This window comes from Polyodon spathula, chromosome 26 (genome assembly GCF_017654505.1).
Source record: "Polyodon spathula isolate WHYD16114869_AA chromosome 26, ASM1765450v1, whole genome shotgun sequence".
Taxonomy (NCBI): Eukaryota; Metazoa; Chordata; class Actinopteri; order Acipenseriformes; family Polyodontidae; genus Polyodon; species Polyodon spathula.
This window is the reverse complement of record NC_054559.1, coordinates 10,336,927-10,355,742: the sequence shown is the minus strand read 5'-3', so window position 1 is coordinate 10,355,742 and position 18,816 is coordinate 10,336,927. Positions and strand designations below refer to the sequence as shown.

Genomic DNA, 18,816 nt, shown 5'->3' with positions numbered 1-18,816 from the left:
CTGCATTTCATCTGCAAGGGGATGGGCCTGGAAAACATGCAGTGCAATATCATGAACTGTTACCAATACAAAGATTGACAGCGGTATGCTGTGAAACAGCCCAAGATTAAAATATTACACTAGTCTTAAAGGAAGAACGCTCAAATACTCCACAGAGACCTTATTTATTGTTAAGGTATTTTAATAATAGGGGAACTGAAAACACAGATGTTACAAAACCGCTCAAAAAGTAACGTTTACTGAACTGGACTTAAAAACAACTTATTTTTTAGTGCGCTTCAATGTACAATGTTGTTCACATTTTTCCCTGTTGGGGGCAGCAAACTATAACAATACATAAATACATCACTGTGAATCAAACATAGGAAACTAAAACAAGCAAGCAGACATATTTGAAAAGCATATAATTTTGAGCAGTAAAATATTGCAAATTTCAAAGAAAGTTAATTGGTCCTAGTTGGTATTTCTGATGATTTGACAGTTACATGTATGTAATGATACCTTATCCAGACACTGAAGTAGAATACATTTTTTACTGTGTTTTGTAACTAGCCAACTCTCCTATCCTCTCATTCTTTATATAGAATCAATTTGAGATTTACAACAAAGGAAATTCAACATCAAAAGACTTAAATCATGCAGTGTGAATTGGGCCCACTATTTCACTCATACAAACCTATAAGTGGGGGGGTTTCGATCTTAATGTTCTTATTAATCTTCTGCCCTCATGCCAGGACCCAAGGGTCAGTCCATGTCAAATCAATCACTTCAGAAAGGTTTCTGACCTGACCGCTTCCAATTTTGATTCTGTTTGGCAGGGATGTTGGTGCTATAGAGATATAAGATTTCCACAAGTATCACATCTCTGGGTCATACGTATCCAACCTTGATTTTGGTCATCCATGTTGTGGCTGACAGTCCAAGTGATTTCAAAGCTCAACAATTCAAGCTCAAAAGATCAAAATTATGTTTGACGTTAAATTTTAAAAAATGGTATATTTGGATAAAGCAAAAAGGGAGCTTTCCAGCAATAGGTTACTTTTTACTGTAGCATTAACAATAAAAATGTTACTGGTACTTTTGTGTCATTGGTCCGACCTGGGAGCCATTTCAGGCCAAATATTTGGTGACCTCTCACATAAAAACCGTTTGACCCAGAGACGTGAAACTTGTGGAAAATGTACATCTCTATGGCACCAACATCCCTGCCAAACAGAATCAAAATCCATGAAACCTTCGGTTTCGAGGGTGATTGACCTGACGGCTTTTTATCCTGGTTAAATAAATTAAACATATTTAAGTATGATTTAATTTTGTTATAATGTCTTCTAAATTGAGGACTGGGAGGTATAAGCATAAAAGCAACAAATAAAAATAAAAGCACTGAAACTAAGTCAATAGAAGAAGCAATGGAAAGCAGAGAGCAAATCTCCATTTACCTTCAGGGAAGAACCAATCTGCATGCTGGATGATTGGCTCAATAATTGTTACCACATGGACTGAAGTAGCGGCTGCCATCTCAGCAAGCGTTCTGTGTGGAGAGGGGGAGGGGTGTTTAAAAACAGCAGACAAAGGGAGCAATACATCAATGACGTATAGGCTGCAGTGTGGGATACACAAGTACAAGTCCAGGACCTGTTTTTAGTGGAACTTCGAGCCATCAGTTTGTGATCTGTTGAAAGACGACTAAACAGGCTGTACTGGTGTCACCATTTATTTTCTATGAGAGGACTTGAATTTTCATGCATCATACCCCTAACAACTGACTCCAACAACCAAGCAGTGAGAACTTTCAGTAATTCAAATCGTTTTCTCATTTTATAAATCTTTCTAACCTAGACACATAGCAACTTTTGCAATTGTGAAACAGCTCCTAGTTTCAGTTGGCACTGTTTCATTCTGTATCGGAGGCTACACACTGTGGCAGCGCCACTCCTCCTCACTCACCCTTCGTTTTTAGCCCACAGCAGGTTAGGTCCCAACACGATTGCAATGTTGCTAGGGGTCATCTTGTTGACGGCACTTTCCTGTGCTAACTTTGCAAGGAATTTGATTAGATACCTACACAAGGCAAAAATAGGATAGAACAATAATATGTAACAGTTCAGAAAATTACAATGCTGGCAACTTTATTTATTTATGCATCAGTTATTAAATAGGAAATCCAAATAGACAGCAAGAGGAAGCTACAGCCTGCACCTGGGTTCTGTTATTTTAATTAGAATTACCTTTTATAAGTTTTATATTCCGAAACAGCACAATATGTAAGACAGTACTTAATTCTTACAGCTACAGAATGTGTAACACAGCTTGCATTCAGCTTTAGTGTACTGTCATGGTCCCCTACCTCAAGTTTGCTTTGTTAGGCTTTGGCAGTTTGTCACAGATTACCCAGAGAGCCTGAAGTTTCTTATCTGGGTCTGGGACACTACAAGAGAAGACAGAAAAGTGAGACCAAAATTAAAAGATGGATGAAAAAATCAAAAAAAAAAAAAAAAAAAAACATTTGACATATGCTGACTTCACAGTTTACCTTCACACTGTAAAATCTTTTCATCATTAGTTAACTATGCTTTCATAGTTATGCTTGTTTGGGTAAGGATTATTTTAACAGGCACTTGTTTGTTTATTGTACTAACTGTAAATAACCAGCTTGCAAACATGTTAACAGTGTGTTTGTAAAGTCATTAGTTAATATATGGTGACTTCTTTATCATTTTGAGGTAAAGTTTCACTTGTCGCCGGAATGCATTTTTAAAGAAATCAGTACTTTAGTAGTTTAAATAAGCATGAACCAGAAATGAATATTCATTGTGATTTAAAAAAAAAAAAGTAACTGATTTTGAAAACCCTACTTTGATGCCTGGATCCATTCATCATACAGGTGGAAAGTCATTAAGGGCTCCGGCAACTCTCTCACGTAAGACTTTAGTGCACCTGCAATGAAAATAAGATACATTGCTCTTGCAAAAGAGATATAAGGGTTCTCTGTGACAGCATTATGTATTCAATATGAAGTTATTACTTACTGTTCAATGCCTTGGCTCCTGTCCAACCTCCATTAAAACCTCATTAAAACTGATTCTGCTGATAACATGGGAAAATACAGCACTCCCAAGATCAAAATACTCACAGGCAATGACTATTTGATGTGGTTTGTCAACTGTGTGTTACCGAATACAATAAACCCAGTCATGGCTGAGGATTTTCAAAATAGTGGAGGGCAAAAGCCAAATGTAACTACCATATGAAAAGAAAGGACATGTGCAGCTCCAAGGGAGCGATTAGTCTGTATAGAGGTCTGTTTCAGACAGATTACATCACAGAGCTTCAATCAAGCAGACTAATAGAGGCGTTTAAAGAGTCAGAGAATTTGGGGTGCACAGGTTCAGAACATACTGTATATAGATCCGAAGAAATCATTAAATCTAAATATTTATGCAAAAACATTTTTAAAAAGTCTGAAATGGTCCACTTTTGGCGTGACAGGTATGATTTAATGCAACAGTGTCATACTGAAATTAGCCTTTAGCAAGTTTATGACTAAATTGCTCACATTCCTAGAGGCAATATACAAAGGGTGAAAGATAACTAGCTTCATCTGCCTTATAAGTACACAAGTAGAGCTGCCACTGAGGTTATAACATGTGGCTTTTATTATATTTAAATGAGCACAGGCTACGCTAAGCTTAGCGGAAATATGTTTTGCAAATAAATGACTAGGAAAGCGAAATAGTTGAAGTGTACAGCAGCCATTCATCCTCTGAGCTGCCTGCCCTAGACCTTTTTAAATGAAGAGATGAGCTCCAATGGAAAATGCAGCTTGGAAAGTGCCTGCTGTGTTTTTCTGAAACAAGCTCCACATGTAAATGGCTTTTTACTTCAGCTTGAGTGACACTAGTGTTAGCAATGGAAGAGCCTTTAAAAAAAACAAAACATTTTAAAATTAACTGTCACAAGTATTAGCTCCTGCTACAGTAAGACCAGGTTTTGCAATTTATTTATTTTTTAAACCGCAGACGTGACCCCATGGTTATTTGCCAAGTAAAATCACCAAATGTTTTATTAATCTATCCATTGCTTTAATGGAAAAACCCTGATGACTGCCACTTACTCTTCCACAGCTACAAAAAGTGTTTGAGTTGCAATGTCTGACCTTTTGTACTGACACATTCTGCAGGCTTGGGACTGTGCTCAGCAGAGAATCTGCTGCAGGCTTGAAGACATACAGTACAAACAAAGACCTTTTACATTTTTCAACGGAAACAGACTGCAAGTGTCCAACATTATTTTTGGGTCGTGATTTAAGAATTCTCATTGGAAGGCCATTCAATGTTTTAAATACAAGTTTCAGAATCATGTGAGATGCACAACAACAGGTGAGCTCTGCGTGTCAGAATACCCATATAGTATAAATATGCAATGCAGTACAACTCTTCTAGACTCTATTAAACAAGGGGAGTACACTTTACTGGTGGTCTATGATATGATTTCTTCATTTCAAACTCTCTGTCTGTCATTTGTACAGGGTGATTTATAATTGTCGGAGCACCACAGAAACTAGAGGTGGAGGGATACGTAAAGCAACGTAGATGACAGAGACACCCTGTGATGCACTTTTTGGCCACTAGAGGGCTGTTCATTAATGTCAACATGCAAGTAGAATTGAAAATGCAAAACAACCACGTTGCACCAATTATGAATCACCCTGCAGATTTCTGCCTTTAAAATAGTAAACAAACTGGCTAGACAATGGATTACAGGCCATACAACAGCTACTTCTCATAAAATAATAAACCATTAATATAATGTATTCTATTGCAACACATCTGAGACAGTTTACCATTAAAAAAACCGAATTAATTAATTAATTAATTAATTAATGTACGTACCGGCGACAGCGTGAGGGTCCGAGTAAAACTCCTCGAGCTGGGAGGTGGAGCAGTCGAGGGCCGCCTTCAGTTTCTTTAGCTTGGACTGTCCAGCAGCAATCCTAAACAAGCCCTGCATGAGACAGAGAGACAGAGAAAGAGAAAGAGGGAGGGAGAGAACAAGAGCAGGGTCACTTTTTAGTAGCATTTTCATGTTCTGCGGCAATACTGAATGAATTATAATCATGTGTCAGGATCTTTAAAATAAAGTGTGCAACATAATGCTTATATAATGGCATGGACAAACTAACATCTTGGATTGACAAAAACCTATATACAAACCACACCACAGAAACCTTAGTATATTTACACAGAGACTACATGCGGCCTCTTATATATAATAATACTAGTCTGATACTGAGGGAAAAGCCTCTAAGCTATTTGACTATTCTTGAAAGCAATGCAATAACAAGATTTGTAATGTCTGAATTTAGAAGTACGAAAGGCGTATCTCCCTGTCAGCAATGTTAGCTTAAGAGGAAGGGCTCCACTCTGGATCACACAATATGCAGCATGGGCAGCTGAAACAGGAAACTGTTCCAATACTGGCTATACACTCGTAACTAAAACAAAACAAGTAGCAGCAGCCCGGCACTCTTCACAATTTTCTTGTTGGACTTCGATGTCAATCTTTCATTTCACTACAATTCCAAAGAAAATGACAACAAACCAATATAATAGGTCACTGAACTTGATTGCACTAGAGACTAGCTTTATTATTTTGCATAGTGCTACAGCGTCGGAGGACAACGCAACTCTGGGCAGCTTACAGGCAAGCCCGCAGGCTCCCGGCCAGTCTACAGGGGTGAGGACCGAGGACACCCTGGCTGACCTAAGCGCCCCCCTCCCCCTGCCCACACCCCCAAAGGTGGTGCTCGGCTAATTGTGCGCCGCCACCTGGGAGCTCCCGTCCACGGTCGGCAGTGGAATAGCCTGGCAACGTCCAGGCTATAGGGTGCATCCAGCACTCCACGCGGAGTGCCTTTACCGGAAGCATCACTCAGGAGCCCCCTATGGCTGGTATTTTTTGTTGATTTTGTTGTTAGTTATTGTTGAATTGTTCTCGTTGAACAAAGGAGAACAATGGGCATTACAGTCTCAGCAAAGACCAGTCAGCTTCTAACTGTATTCAGGAAGAGCAGTTATTTAAATGGTTATACAGTGTCATGTGTAATAGTGCTCATAAGGACGTTTGTGTGGGAGAGATGAGAGGATTACCCTGAGCATTACACCTGCCTCCAGGCAACTTGTGCTGCGTTGTGTATTGGTCAAAGTGTTTTTATATGTGACCATGGTAAAGAGTTACCTCCTCCTTCATGCCAGTCTCTAATAGCATCATCACGCAGGCCTCGATGGGCAGAGCTATCTCCCGGTTACTGCGTTTCAGATGGTCTTCCAGTGCAGTCCCGAAGGCTGGCTTCTCCGTCCATGAATCTGGAGAAGAGTTTGCAGGGTTAAATACACACACCCACACCCACACCCACACACACTCACATACCCCCACACACAGACACCCCTACTTACAGCACAATGAAATACAAATAGTTTTTCATTGCAAAAAAACAGCAATATTTCAATAAAGTAATTTGTTATGCAACAAAAAACCTAAGTGCTGTTCTCCTAGTATGAACAATGGAAGTAATTCAACTCCCAGTAGCTGTACTAGGTCCCTGAGTAAACCCAATAGACTCTAGAGCCATGCAAGGACAGAACTGACAATGTTACAACATGTTTTGTATAGAGACAACAGTACCTTTAAAATAAATGCATAATAGAGTGAAACAGAACAATTTCAACAACACAGTATTAGTACTGATTAGACCCATCACCTGTCTTTAGTGACTAGATACCCTTTACTGGCGGATGTTTAAACTTAATGAATATAACCCTTTAACTTTCCGTTCACTTCAGAACACTGAGTGAGCTGTTACCATGTGGTCACAGCACCATGGACAATGACCCTGACAAGAGCACAGACCAGTGCATTATATGATTTATGGAGAAGGCAAATGCAGATGCATGCGGATCTAGCTAGCAGGAATAGGGCAAAATTTGTTAAACCACAATGATAAAAAAAAAAGTTACCAATGTAGCCTGGCTGTTGCTAATGACCACCCTGTGATTAATAAAGTGACTGCTATAGAATAGCAGCCCCTAACTTTGCTTATTTTGGCTCACTGTTTTTAACACCACAACATCAAAATATGGTTGATAACAGACACTTGCATCAAACCCAATGCTAACATATCTGTACACACAGACTGAAATTCCTTGCATATGGAATATACCGATAAACTGCCTATAAAAAAATGAAAATTCTTGCAAGCTGTAGTTCTCAAACGCATCAATAGAAACAGCTCTAGGTTGAATAATAGGACATTTCTGTATATAATTTTAAGGAGCAGAAGAGGGCATCTTGTCACTCTAGGTCAATGTCAGACAGCCAGCTGTTTAAGCAACAGAATGAAAGGTAGGAAAGATTTGCAGTTTCAACAGGAGTAGAAGAGGTTTAAGTTCAGTATCATGCAAAAAGTGGGGAAAAATGGAAGAGAAGGTCTGCAGAGCTGGCACAAGCAAGACGATTCAGTCAGGAAAAATTTGGCATTACTGTACCTTGCTGGGCTTGGATGGTCGGCAGGACCTTTTCTAACACTGCTAAAGCCTTTCTATGGTACTCTGCTTGTTCTTCTAATAACTGAAAACAGAACCCACATTGTAAATACAAAATTCTGCACATGTGTACAGCAAAATCAAGTAAACAAAAAACAATGTGCAATGTGTTTGAAAGTCATGTTATCGTAACCACTAAATACCAATTGCATTGGGTCGTTATACAGATTAACATGGAAATGCCAATTTAGGGAAATGCTAGTACCTAAAACAAATGCGCTTCGTAACTTACCATTACATAATAGCGTGCATAGTCCCCTTCTTTAGAAAAGAAATTATACATGTCTGCTGCAAGCTGGTCCTGTGGAAAAAGAAGAAGTGGTAAGTGTGATTGATTGTTATGGATAATTTTTAGATCTCCCCCTCCCAAAGCCTAACAGGAATATGGTGCAGCCGTAAATGGTTTCCCTACTGCTACAACAACATTGTGGCATACTACAACCTGCAGAATATGTAAACACAGGTTAATGTGACTATATACACTGGGAGTCTTAAACAGCATTACAATGCCAGGTATTAGATCAAAAAACATCCTATGTTGGGGTATATTTTAATGATCCAAACAGTGGCAGAGCTAAATACCACCACTCTAACTATACTAATCCAGCTGAGGTTTTCCTCAGGGACGACTTATATACCGACTTCATATTGCTATATACAGGGACAATAAAGTAAAATCACAAAGAATCAGGTTTATGCATTTTAGGGCAACAGTATTAAGTTCTGCCACTGCTATTCACCAGTCGTAATTACTTTTAATTGTATTAATTTCTTCAATACAACTGAGAAGAGAATTTAGTTATTAAAGTACTAGACCAGCACCAGAAATCAACAGCCACCTAGCTGGAGCACAAGATCATATTTCCTTAGTTTTACTATATACACAGCATATTTATATTACAGGCTATATGTGTTTTGGCTATTTTCAGATTGTATGATAACAACATTACATGCTTAAAGGTGCAAATCAACCTCGAGCAGGCAGGAATATGACAAGTGTCAACGAATTAACTGAACGTCTCAAAATAAAACATTCTATACTTTCGTATCAGGATTTCAGTTTCTTATTAAAAAGAAAGAAAAAAACAATCAATTCAAGATTATTTGAAATAAACAAGGACTCCTTTGTTTATCCATTAATAACCTTTTATGAGCTGGTCGGATCCCTGCATTCCTTGTCAGACAAAAAGGGGCTTTGTGCAAGGGCAGCCTGTTTCCTCGAACCCCAGGACAGTCGTCTGCGCAACATTGTAAAATGGACCAAGCAAAATCATTCCTGTGCTTTTAAACATAGAATCTTTAACCTATATAATAGAACAGGCCCATGAATGATTTTCTACAAAAGACTGCAAAAATTTAACAGCTCTGGAAAATTGTATTTGCCTTGTGTAACCAGACCAACACTCCCTTTTCCCATTGAGAAAGGATGTCCCAACGTGTGTGTGTGTGTGTGTGTGGAATACCTTGCACAGCTCTACTTTGTTGCCTGCCTCAACCATTTCATCTTTGAGTGACTCTGCTTTGGCTGTCAGTGCTTGGAAATTGGTTCCTGAAATGATGGACTTGGTAGCCTGGTTCCACCTACAATGAACAAGGGGAATTGGTCATTGGAGAAGAGAAACTGGGCTGAAAGACACAGGGATGTGTCCTAACTGCTTACCACACTACATAGCTACAACAGCCAGACTGAGTAACAGCAGCTTTAACTACAAGGGTATTCACTCTGCATTTCAATAAATACAGAAAGTATTACTGCTTATTTATTACTGAATAAACAGAAACGTGCAATTCACTGCAAAGGAAATAATAAGATGACCTTAAATACAGATTAGCTATTACTGTATAATTACAACAGTATTTTGCATTTCATTTAATGAACAGGGATAAGGAAGGGTAGTGGATGCATCACATAACAGGTTTTTGCATCAAAACATGCAAGTTGTATTGCTGTTACCTGGCTCTAGCTGAATCCCAGTCCAGTACCAACTTTGCCAATTGCTTCCTCTGTTTCTGGATGTTTGGAATATCCACCTTGATAAAGTGAGAGGTTGCATTTAATATGAAAAAGCAGAAGCACTAGCAAAAAGAAACCTATTGCTTTTACAGCGGCTAAGGGTGGGGTTTGCAATATTTACATTCACTACTTCTCTCCCATAAGAAGGTGACCTCAGATTTCCCTTCTCAACCCCACCCCTTCATTTCCTCATGCTGAGGTGCAATAGTTTCAATTGGATCTTTATAGCGTCAGTTGCTGTGGTAGCTTAAAGTACTACTTTAAAGGGGAATACATGTATCTTTAACAAAGCATTGATTGTACCACTCATGCTATAGAAGGATGGGCTGGGCTTGCCTCTGCCAGCTGGTTGAGAGGGTCCAAGACGTCCTTCTCTATCTGCACCTCGTGCTGCGACAGCTCCATGGCCAGCTTGCTCTCCACATCGCTGCAGGCTTCCATCATTTTACTGGAACACAAACACACATGCATATGCTAAACAGCAAGTCTCAAGGCTGGCATGCAAGTCACATTGTAATACCAAACAAATTAATTATACAGAGTGGCCTTCATATGCAAGCTTCCTAGCACTTTACAAAACGTAGACTTACAGTACAAGTTGAACACATTATTGAGCTTTCCGCACGCAGGGAATGCTAGGAAGGGGATTCCTGAGATGGCACTGTAACTTATTAACAGTGAGTTTTGCTTCTGCAGGGTTTCAAGTGCCTATTTTAAAACTAACAGGCCCACTACGCAGGAGGTACAGGACTGCTTTAAATTTGTCCCAGCAAATTGCAATGCTTAGCTACCAGCAAAAGTGTTTTTTAATCCAATGGTCCTGCCATAGAGGTCAAACAGATGTTATGTTGCAACCTGCACTTAGGCGGCTGATCTAATTATAAATTATTTAGTACCAACAACGCTCTTTTTGTTAAGTTTCTGTTGACATATTTCTGTAACTTTGGTGTTCCAGTTATCATATTGTTAACTCCTTAAGGGAGATAGCTGAGATTAAATGGACACTACTAATCCCATGTTACCTGTGTGCTATAGCAAATCGAGTAGTATCACAGTAGAATCTACAATGCATCAAACCTGTACACAATGGAAGTCTTATTTCTATTCTGCTGATGTGCAAATAAAACACTGTGCTCGTTTCAGCTGAATTTCAGTCAGAGCTCTGCGCTCTACACTGCTACTTAGTTGAAATACTCACCCAATAAGTGACTCTTCACCTAGCTGACTACCCCCTTCCTGCATACATTGTGAAAGTGCTGTTAATGGAAGCTTTTTCTGAAACACAAAAAATCAAACAAAAGAAAACATAAAATTCAGATCTCTCTCTGTGTCTAAATACAGCCATGATGTACATTCTTCTGGTAGACTAGAATAACTGTTTATTTTTCCATCATTAAAAACAGCAGCTTGCTAAGCATTTTAGCTGGTTTACAGACTAAACAAACAGCATACCCTCCAAAAAACCAATCCAGCATTCAGATTTTACCATGCCTGAATAAACAGGACCTTCATAGAAACACAACACTTGTGATGATCATAAAGAATGGAATCCACAGCTGTACTCTTATGCCACCCTCACTCTTACTTACTGACACTTCTTGAAAATGTTGAGAGTACTTACATGTCTCTTCTCTGCGTCTGTCCCAATCTGACCTTGCAAACACATTACCAGCCGTTTCTGAGTATTGTGGGAAACCGCTCTCACTACATCCAACCGTTTTTCTATCTGAAAATGGAAAGCAACAGTAAGGATTGCTTCCTCCCAAAGACTCAACAAGGAGGCACAAAACACCAAAAACAAAGATTATTCTATTGTAAGTGTTTGGGTCATTACAGCAATCTGATCTGGCCACAAACTAAGGAAAGCAATAACAAGAGTGATGGTTATAAATGTAACAAACATGGATTGATGAGAAAATATTTGTGGCGAGCTAGTGCAAAAACCTGTGAGGTTTTATAGGTGCCTTTCCATTGCAAAATCAAATCAAATCAAAGAACCGCTCTATGTTCTTGGAAGTTTTATTTAACAGGCAGGAGCAGAGAACTAGGGCTCAATATCAGAGATCAGGTGACACCTTGGACTAGTCACTTTATAAAACACCATCTAAATATTGAATACATTATGTATTACCGTTCAGAAATTGAATCTGAGCCATGTATATCTAATATTACATCTAAATAAGAAGTGGGACCCATGTCTAAACCCCACTCCCCACATTTCAGAAGCCAGTTACTAGTTATTGTTTTTGTTGGCATGTGTGCAACAATGGAGCTAACAACATTGGAACACGATCGACCACAACTCGTACAAAGCTACTTTGCACATTGTGAAAGAATGCTGACTTATCATTTTTTTAATCTAATGATTTAACAGAGCAGTGATGCAGGGCCCCCTCAGGGGTGGCTGAAGCTGCCTGATTAAAACATAAAAAACCAGCAATATGAGGCAGAGGCTGTTTGGCTCAGTGGTGTATTCAAACTGCTCTTGTTTGAAAATGCAAAGCCTATATCAAAGCAAAGTGCTTTTACCCAGCATCACCCATTACTGTAAAAACAGTCATAAAAAGAGCGATTACCATCTTAAAACAGATGTTTCAAGCACTACAAACTGTTAATGGATATTGTAGTTGCTGGGCTAAACAGCTGATTCCCCCAAAGCAACTACTCTTGGTTAACAACCACCACACAGATCAGTCTAATAATTCAGCACAGTTGTCTGAATGCAGGTTATGTCATGGGGCGGAAAACATAAATAAAAATATATATCAAGGAGCTCTGAGAAGACTAGGTCTTTGTAAATTGTGTATAATATTGAATTTCACAACACATATTGTACAAATTCAATCTCTGGGTATGTAAGCTCTAACTTGGTTTCTATTTCTATCTGCCCAGAGACACTTGGCAAGAAAGTCTTATGGAATCTCTCCTGTTAAAAAAACACTTACTTCAGTCAATCAATCAATTTATTTTTATATGGTGCCTTTCATGGCAAGCCATCCCAACGTGCCTTACAAAACAAGCAAAATAACTATAATATCAAACATTACATAATGTAGATATCATAATCCTTCATTTGATTGCATTCTTCCCTTTGTTGTGAGAGTGTAATCAGAACAGCATTTTCCTTGACAATGATTTCCAGAACTAAATCCCTCTACTTAGGAACACATTGAGTAGGAAGTGGTTGTTTTTGTGACCTTCACGACAACCACAGGCATTGTGTCTGGATTCTTTCCAGGCCTCAAAATGCCATTATCATGCAGGTCAGTGCTGTATGCTGGGGGCTTTTAAAAAAAATTAATACATAATAATAATAATAATAATAATAATAATAATAATAATAATAATAATTATTATTATTATAAATAAAACAGAACCCCTGCTCTCTTTTAATACCTGAGAGGATTCCAAACTTACACAGGCCTTTTAACTTTTTTGTGCGGCAGACCAGAAGAGAATTAATAGGCCACTGTGTCTGACGTCAAAAGAAAATGTTAAGGCATACCAAAAGCAAAAGGTAAATGAGATTTACAACATTCCGCTTTCAAGCTCATAAATGACTTCTGGTGCAGCGTGTCCGAGTTTCAAGCAAATTCAGCAGGCTGGTGGCTATCCAAAGAATGGAGCCCAGGAATTCCACTGGCTGGCTTCTGAGATAAGAGGTTCCCTTACAATCAACACAGCAAGAGTCACATTTTCCATTTGGGTGTTGCCTCCATGACCCGGCCTGGGAACTCTTAGCTGTTATACTTTAGAGTGCTCATTATTGGCAGAAAGACAAGGGAAAACATTAAATACCTTCTGGCTTCATTTTCCGTTTAGTTTGCTTGTATTTGTATTGTCAAGGTGATCCCACAGACTCAGCAGTGTCACAGACAATGTGTTTGGATTGCACGAAGCGTGCAGAATTTATGAGACACTGGTTTCCTCTATCCATTGTGAAAGGAGCATCAGTGACAAACACAGATACTGGTGATTCATCTCCCCCAAATGATGTATGTGTTTATATATTTAAGTGAGAAATAGGACAAATAAATACAACTGTCATTCACAACAAGACGTTTAACTGCGACCCCCTCAGTGTCATGACAGATGCTGGCGTTCACGTCCCAAAATTGCAAAGCCGTAGATGCTACCCAAGTTAATCAACCAAAACGGGGAACTTACAACCAACTCTTCTGGGGGGTATTCAGGTTTACACTCATCTCTTTCACATATCACTAGTGAATGCAAATTAAACTTTTTCACTAAAACAAGCTGTTTAAAAAACAAAAGAAATCTGTTTAGAGCAGCGATTGCAAAAAACTGTATTCTATTTTAATTCAAAATCTTGTGTGCTGTGGAATAAATTCAAATCAAGGAATATGCATATCTACAACTTCGATTTTTCTAGGTTCTAAGAATTTCTTCTCCCTTATGGTCTAGTGCAGTGGATCCCAACCTGTGGTCTGTGAGTAAACTCCAGGTGGTCCATAAAATTCTCCCAAAATATTTGGTTACTCAGTTCTTGCAAAAACCCATTTAAACACAATCATACATTGTGCTACTACTAAGCAGCACAACAAACCGCTTCAACCACGTGATATATAATTACAAGATATGTATGTAGTCTGCATTTTCCCTTTATCTTTTTTTTTTTATTCCAGGTGTGTATAAAATGAATATGCATTACAGCTCCCTTTGATGCAATACCAAAAATCGCCTTCAAAGCTGCCATTAACTGAAACAGTTTTCTATTGTGAAACAAATACTAACTAAATAACTTTACACATTATGAAGGCACATTGACTTTTTTAGCCAGCATTATTTAAAAATATATAATATATGATACAGTTTGTGTTCTCTGTTCAGGGGAAATAAAAACAAAACATAATCTAGCTCCACATAAAAGTACAACAACATTAAAACCACAGTTTTAGTACTTTTCATTTCAGAAATATAAAATGTGCAACAGTGTTGTCAGCAATATAGGAATAGACCTACTATTTCCATACATTTTTTGGAGAGGTTAGCTGCATAAAGCAACAGAAATTAATGTGAAACAAAAAGAGACTATATTTGTAGCTTGAATTGTGAACGGTATCATAGTGTAAATGACCGACTTTAGCTCTATGTTATTATATGGGTTTATTCAGGCAGGTTTAGATTCTCACAAGACAATATGCCAAAAGGAAATTATGTTAACACTACTGGAAATAATGTGTACAGTCTTTTCACTGTCATATTTACACAAAATGCTATAAATCCTATTGACCGTGTGCCACCAATCCTGTTTAATTTACACATCAGAGCACACCAGAAGTGTTATGTAACACCCTGTACACTCTCCAATCATTTTAAAATTTTTCAAATTGCTTCCCACCCACCTCGTCTTCGTACTCAGGTGTTTTTTATATGTACATCGAGCAAAGTTAGCGAATGATAAGTTGCGTTACAAATGGATAGATTAATTTGCTACATGAGGTAACAGTTGCAGGGACCAACACTGGCATTTCCATTTACATTGATCTGAGGGCGAGCCAGCTCCAGTGCATTATTTGTCAGGAGGTTTTGTCAAACAAAACTCGTAAACCTGCAAAATTGAGACGCCATTTATCTACAAAGCATTCAGAATGTGAAAAAAAATAAATAAATGAAAACAGGAACTCTGCCATCAGCAGCTTTCAATGTGCAAAATGACAACACTCCTTGCTGATCTGGTAGTGAGGATTGATGCCCAGGAATCTCATTAAGTCAGGTACGTTATATAAATACTTTACTTGCTGCATGTACTTATACCTAGACACATAAAAATTAACTTCAAAATGATGGATGTGAAAAAAATGCGTGGCAAGTGGTCCGTGGAAAAAAAGGTTGGAAACCACTGAGCTACAGTGAACAAAATCAGGCATTTGAATTAGATATATTTCTATTTTATTTTAAACTTACACATTACAATTTCTTGCTGATTGTGCCTCCAAGTATCCACAATATAAAGTCAGCGCATCAAAGTATGAGCTGAACATTGTGTGCTTTCCCATAAAAGTAAAAAAAAATAAAAATAAAAAAAAACTATAGTCCTCTAAGAGACTGCTTACAGACTGTGCATGTCCCCTGTTCACAAACCCATTATTCATACATATAAAAATACATATAATAAATGAAAAAAAAGAAAAAGTAAAACTCTTTGGTCGCTGGGTAGCACACCCATAACAAACCTTTAGACAATACATAAAATACTCGGACATGTGAAAAGTCCTTGGCCATCAGCCCAGGCATCTCTTTATCATTCCCAGGTCACTGGAGCCTCTCCTATACCGTGCAAAGCATTTTGTTATAGGAAACAGGGATTAACAGACAGGCAGAACTACACTGCAGACTAAATAGGAAAGAAAAACATTCTTCCATTGTGCAGCCTGTCTCTTTAAAAGAAGGAACCCACATTGAGTTTTGCAGTCAAGCAAACATTTGCCAAGCTTAATTCCCCACTTGGTTGAATTACATTAGGTTTTGCCGTCCTCGCTGCCATGACAGTGGTTTTGTGTTGTAGCAGCAAATAGTACAATACGATATTCATTCCAGCACGTAGGCATGTACTTACTAAAAAGAAACTGCATTATTGTATACTGCACTGCATGTCCCAGACCAAATGTCACTACAGTAGGTGTAAAAAGAGCTCTTTATGGATCTTAGAGGTCAGGTAGAAATCTGCGCAAGATGTAAACAAATCAACACATGATTTTGTGGTCAGGGAACACCATAAAAATTCCAGTATAATAAAGAAGCGCTTCCACATTCGATTAAAGGCGGCATTTCTACTATACTACAGAATAAACTTGACTGTAGCATTCTACAACTCCAAGTGGCTAAAGGCACTATACTGTATGATATCATACAGCAACAGAGCGCTCTGACTGTTAGATCCCTCTCAAGGGGGGGCTCAAGACCCAGCTTCACCTCTCATGAGGGTGGCTCTGTCAGGACGGAGTAGAACCCCTAGATCAAATTATACCTCCTAAACCCCCATCTCCACATTGCCCTGCCTAATCAATGTACTGTGGTTTCAGAAAAAAACATTAAAAAAATCAAAGGAGGATGTTTTACCAGCAACAGGTCATCACTTAGGACCTCAGTTTTCTCTGCCCTGTAAAAATAAAATAAAAGAGAGATTAGTGATAAAATAAGAAGATGTGGTGCTTTTCACATACAGTACTTAATTCTAGTTAAAGGACCATCATCCATCCTGAGTTCACTGAAGTGTGGGAGTGAAACAATCATATAGTAAAAGTGTCTTATTAGACACGAGTTGCTTGTTTATACACTTATTTCTAGGCTTCCAAAATAAGACTACTTAGCCAAAACATCAGCTGTGTTTCAGGGGTCAAGCCCACCTCTTCAGGAAGGTGCCGTGTTAAAATGGTCCTGTGGCAAAGCTCTGCCCTTTTTAAATTGGCAGGGATGGGGTTAATTTCCCTTACCTGCCTGGGTTTATTATGTTCAGGTGGCTGGGGTTGATTAGGTTAATTAACGATCAATCAGCACCCAGCCACCTGACATAAAAGGAGGCCTCTGCTTCTCATTTGTGAGGAGGGAGTTGAGGAAGTAGGTTGGTGGTTTGTTGCGTGTATTTTTGAAAGGCTGACTCCAGTGAAGGCATTGCCCAGCCTGGAAACCTTGTTTTTGTAAGTTTGTTTTTTTTGTATTGTTTTATTTGTGTTTAAATCCCTTTATTTTGCCCTTGTGCATGTTTATTTTGTGTTATTTATAACAAAATTAGTATTTTTTTGAACTGCAGACTGTCTCTGGGCCTCTATCCACTCGCCAGCCCGCCACAGGTCCTTTTCAGTGTGCAAGTATATAACAGGGTATTTAAACAATGTCTTGTATGACATAGAACTCCGGGCTACAATTAGAAGTCTGCAGTCAGGCAAAGGGAGAATTCCAGGGGTCAGACAGATTTCACTTCCAAGCACACAGTGAAACATGCAGACCACAGAACACAGCTGAAAATACTTGCACTTGCAGGACTTTGTTTCAAAGCTGGAATGTGATCTGTAAAAATAGCCCGTCATAGCATTGCTTGTTCTGGCTCGGCAGTATTTAGGAAGCATGCATTCGATATAGAATTATACCTCTGTAGGGCCAAATGATCTACTGGCAATTGTACAACATTTCCACTTATCAAAGTCTATTAACTAGGGTCCTTTCTAACTTAATTAGTGAACTACAGTATTTAAAGGACCTTCATTGCTGGTACACTAATGTTTAAGAATACTGTACTACAACATAGTCACTGTGTATTGGTATGCCAAGACACAGAGATTCAATAGTGTTGTTCAACCGTGTTAGAAAGCCACTGACTATGGAAGAGTTAAGAAGTGTGTTTACATAGGTATGTTGTATAAACCAGATTGAAAAACTCAGGCAGAAAACTGATAAACTGGCCCTACGTAAATGCTGACTCAGCCAGCAGTTAGGGCTCTGCAATAAAGAAGTATGAACCTTTACTTCAAGGACCAAAGTCAATCCAGCTGCTTTTTATTAAATAGGAGTATAACCACTCCCGCTGCATTCAGTGCAATGGGGTCGTGCGAGTACATAGGCGCTAAAAAGGCAATGCCCCTTCCCTCCCACAACATTTGGAGCTCACTTGTATTTGTTAATAAGGTTTTAATACTGTATCCATAGAACAAGGGTCTCTTCAGTCAGCTACACTACCTATGTGGTGAACACAGGGCTTTAATGAGTCATGGACTTGCTTCACAGAAGGGTACAGTGTGAAAGTACTTCTGTCAGAAAGCATTATATATATATATATATATATATATTTTAAATATTCTGTTACACCCTAAAACCATTATAAAAGTTGCCAATACGGTGTGCAACTAATTTATTTAGTATAGTTTGTACGTCGTGGGAAAAGGGGACCATATACCTGACACCAGAGAAATCTTGACCCTCGGATCAAAACCAGCCACGGCTTGTCTTCTGTAGCCAGTGCTTTAACTTCTTAAAATATCAGCATAAGAACAGCTGGCAGGGAGTTAATCTTGGACTCCCCTTGCTATATGGAAGCTATGCTTACTTGGACATGTTAAGGGGGTGACTGTATGAGATGGGCTCATTGCTAAAGTTACAGAATCATCTAACAACCAGTTTCTGCCAAGAGACAGAAAGAACTACTGGCCTGAGACCTGCCTAACATCAGTGCATGACAAGGGA

General features: G+C 38.7%; 1 protein-coding gene across 5 annotated transcripts in view; it reads right to left on the bottom strand.

The window, feature by feature from the left end:
• Positions 1 to 18,816, bottom strand: part of arhgap17a (Rho GTPase activating protein 17a) — a 57,389-nt gene that overhangs the window by 11,706 nt on the left and 26,867 nt on the right. For all 5 annotated transcript variants that reach the window (XM_041229897.1, XM_041229902.1, XM_041229898.1 and 2 more), the window contains exons 2-15: positions 16,699 to 16,738; positions 11,237 to 11,341; positions 10,814 to 10,890; positions 9,952 to 10,063; positions 9,556 to 9,632; positions 9,065 to 9,182; positions 7,834 to 7,902; positions 7,545 to 7,626; positions 6,238 to 6,365; positions 4,893 to 5,004; positions 2,856 to 2,937; positions 2,348 to 2,428; positions 1,948 to 2,061; positions 1,440 to 1,531 (exon numbers count right to left, since the gene is read on the bottom strand). In XM_041229897.1, the coding sequence (XP_041085831.1) occupies positions 1,440 to 1,531; positions 1,948 to 2,061; positions 2,348 to 2,428; positions 2,856 to 2,937; positions 4,893 to 5,004; positions 6,238 to 6,365; positions 7,545 to 7,626; positions 7,834 to 7,902; positions 9,065 to 9,182; positions 9,556 to 9,632; positions 9,952 to 10,063; positions 10,814 to 10,890; positions 11,237 to 11,341; positions 16,699 to 16,738 (1,289 nt within the window). The remainder of the gene's footprint in view (positions 1 to 1,439; positions 1,532 to 1,947; positions 2,062 to 2,347; positions 2,429 to 2,855; positions 2,938 to 4,892; positions 5,005 to 6,237; positions 6,366 to 7,544; positions 7,627 to 7,833; positions 7,903 to 9,064; positions 9,183 to 9,555; positions 9,633 to 9,951; positions 10,064 to 10,813; positions 10,891 to 11,236; positions 11,342 to 16,698; positions 16,739 to 18,816) is intronic.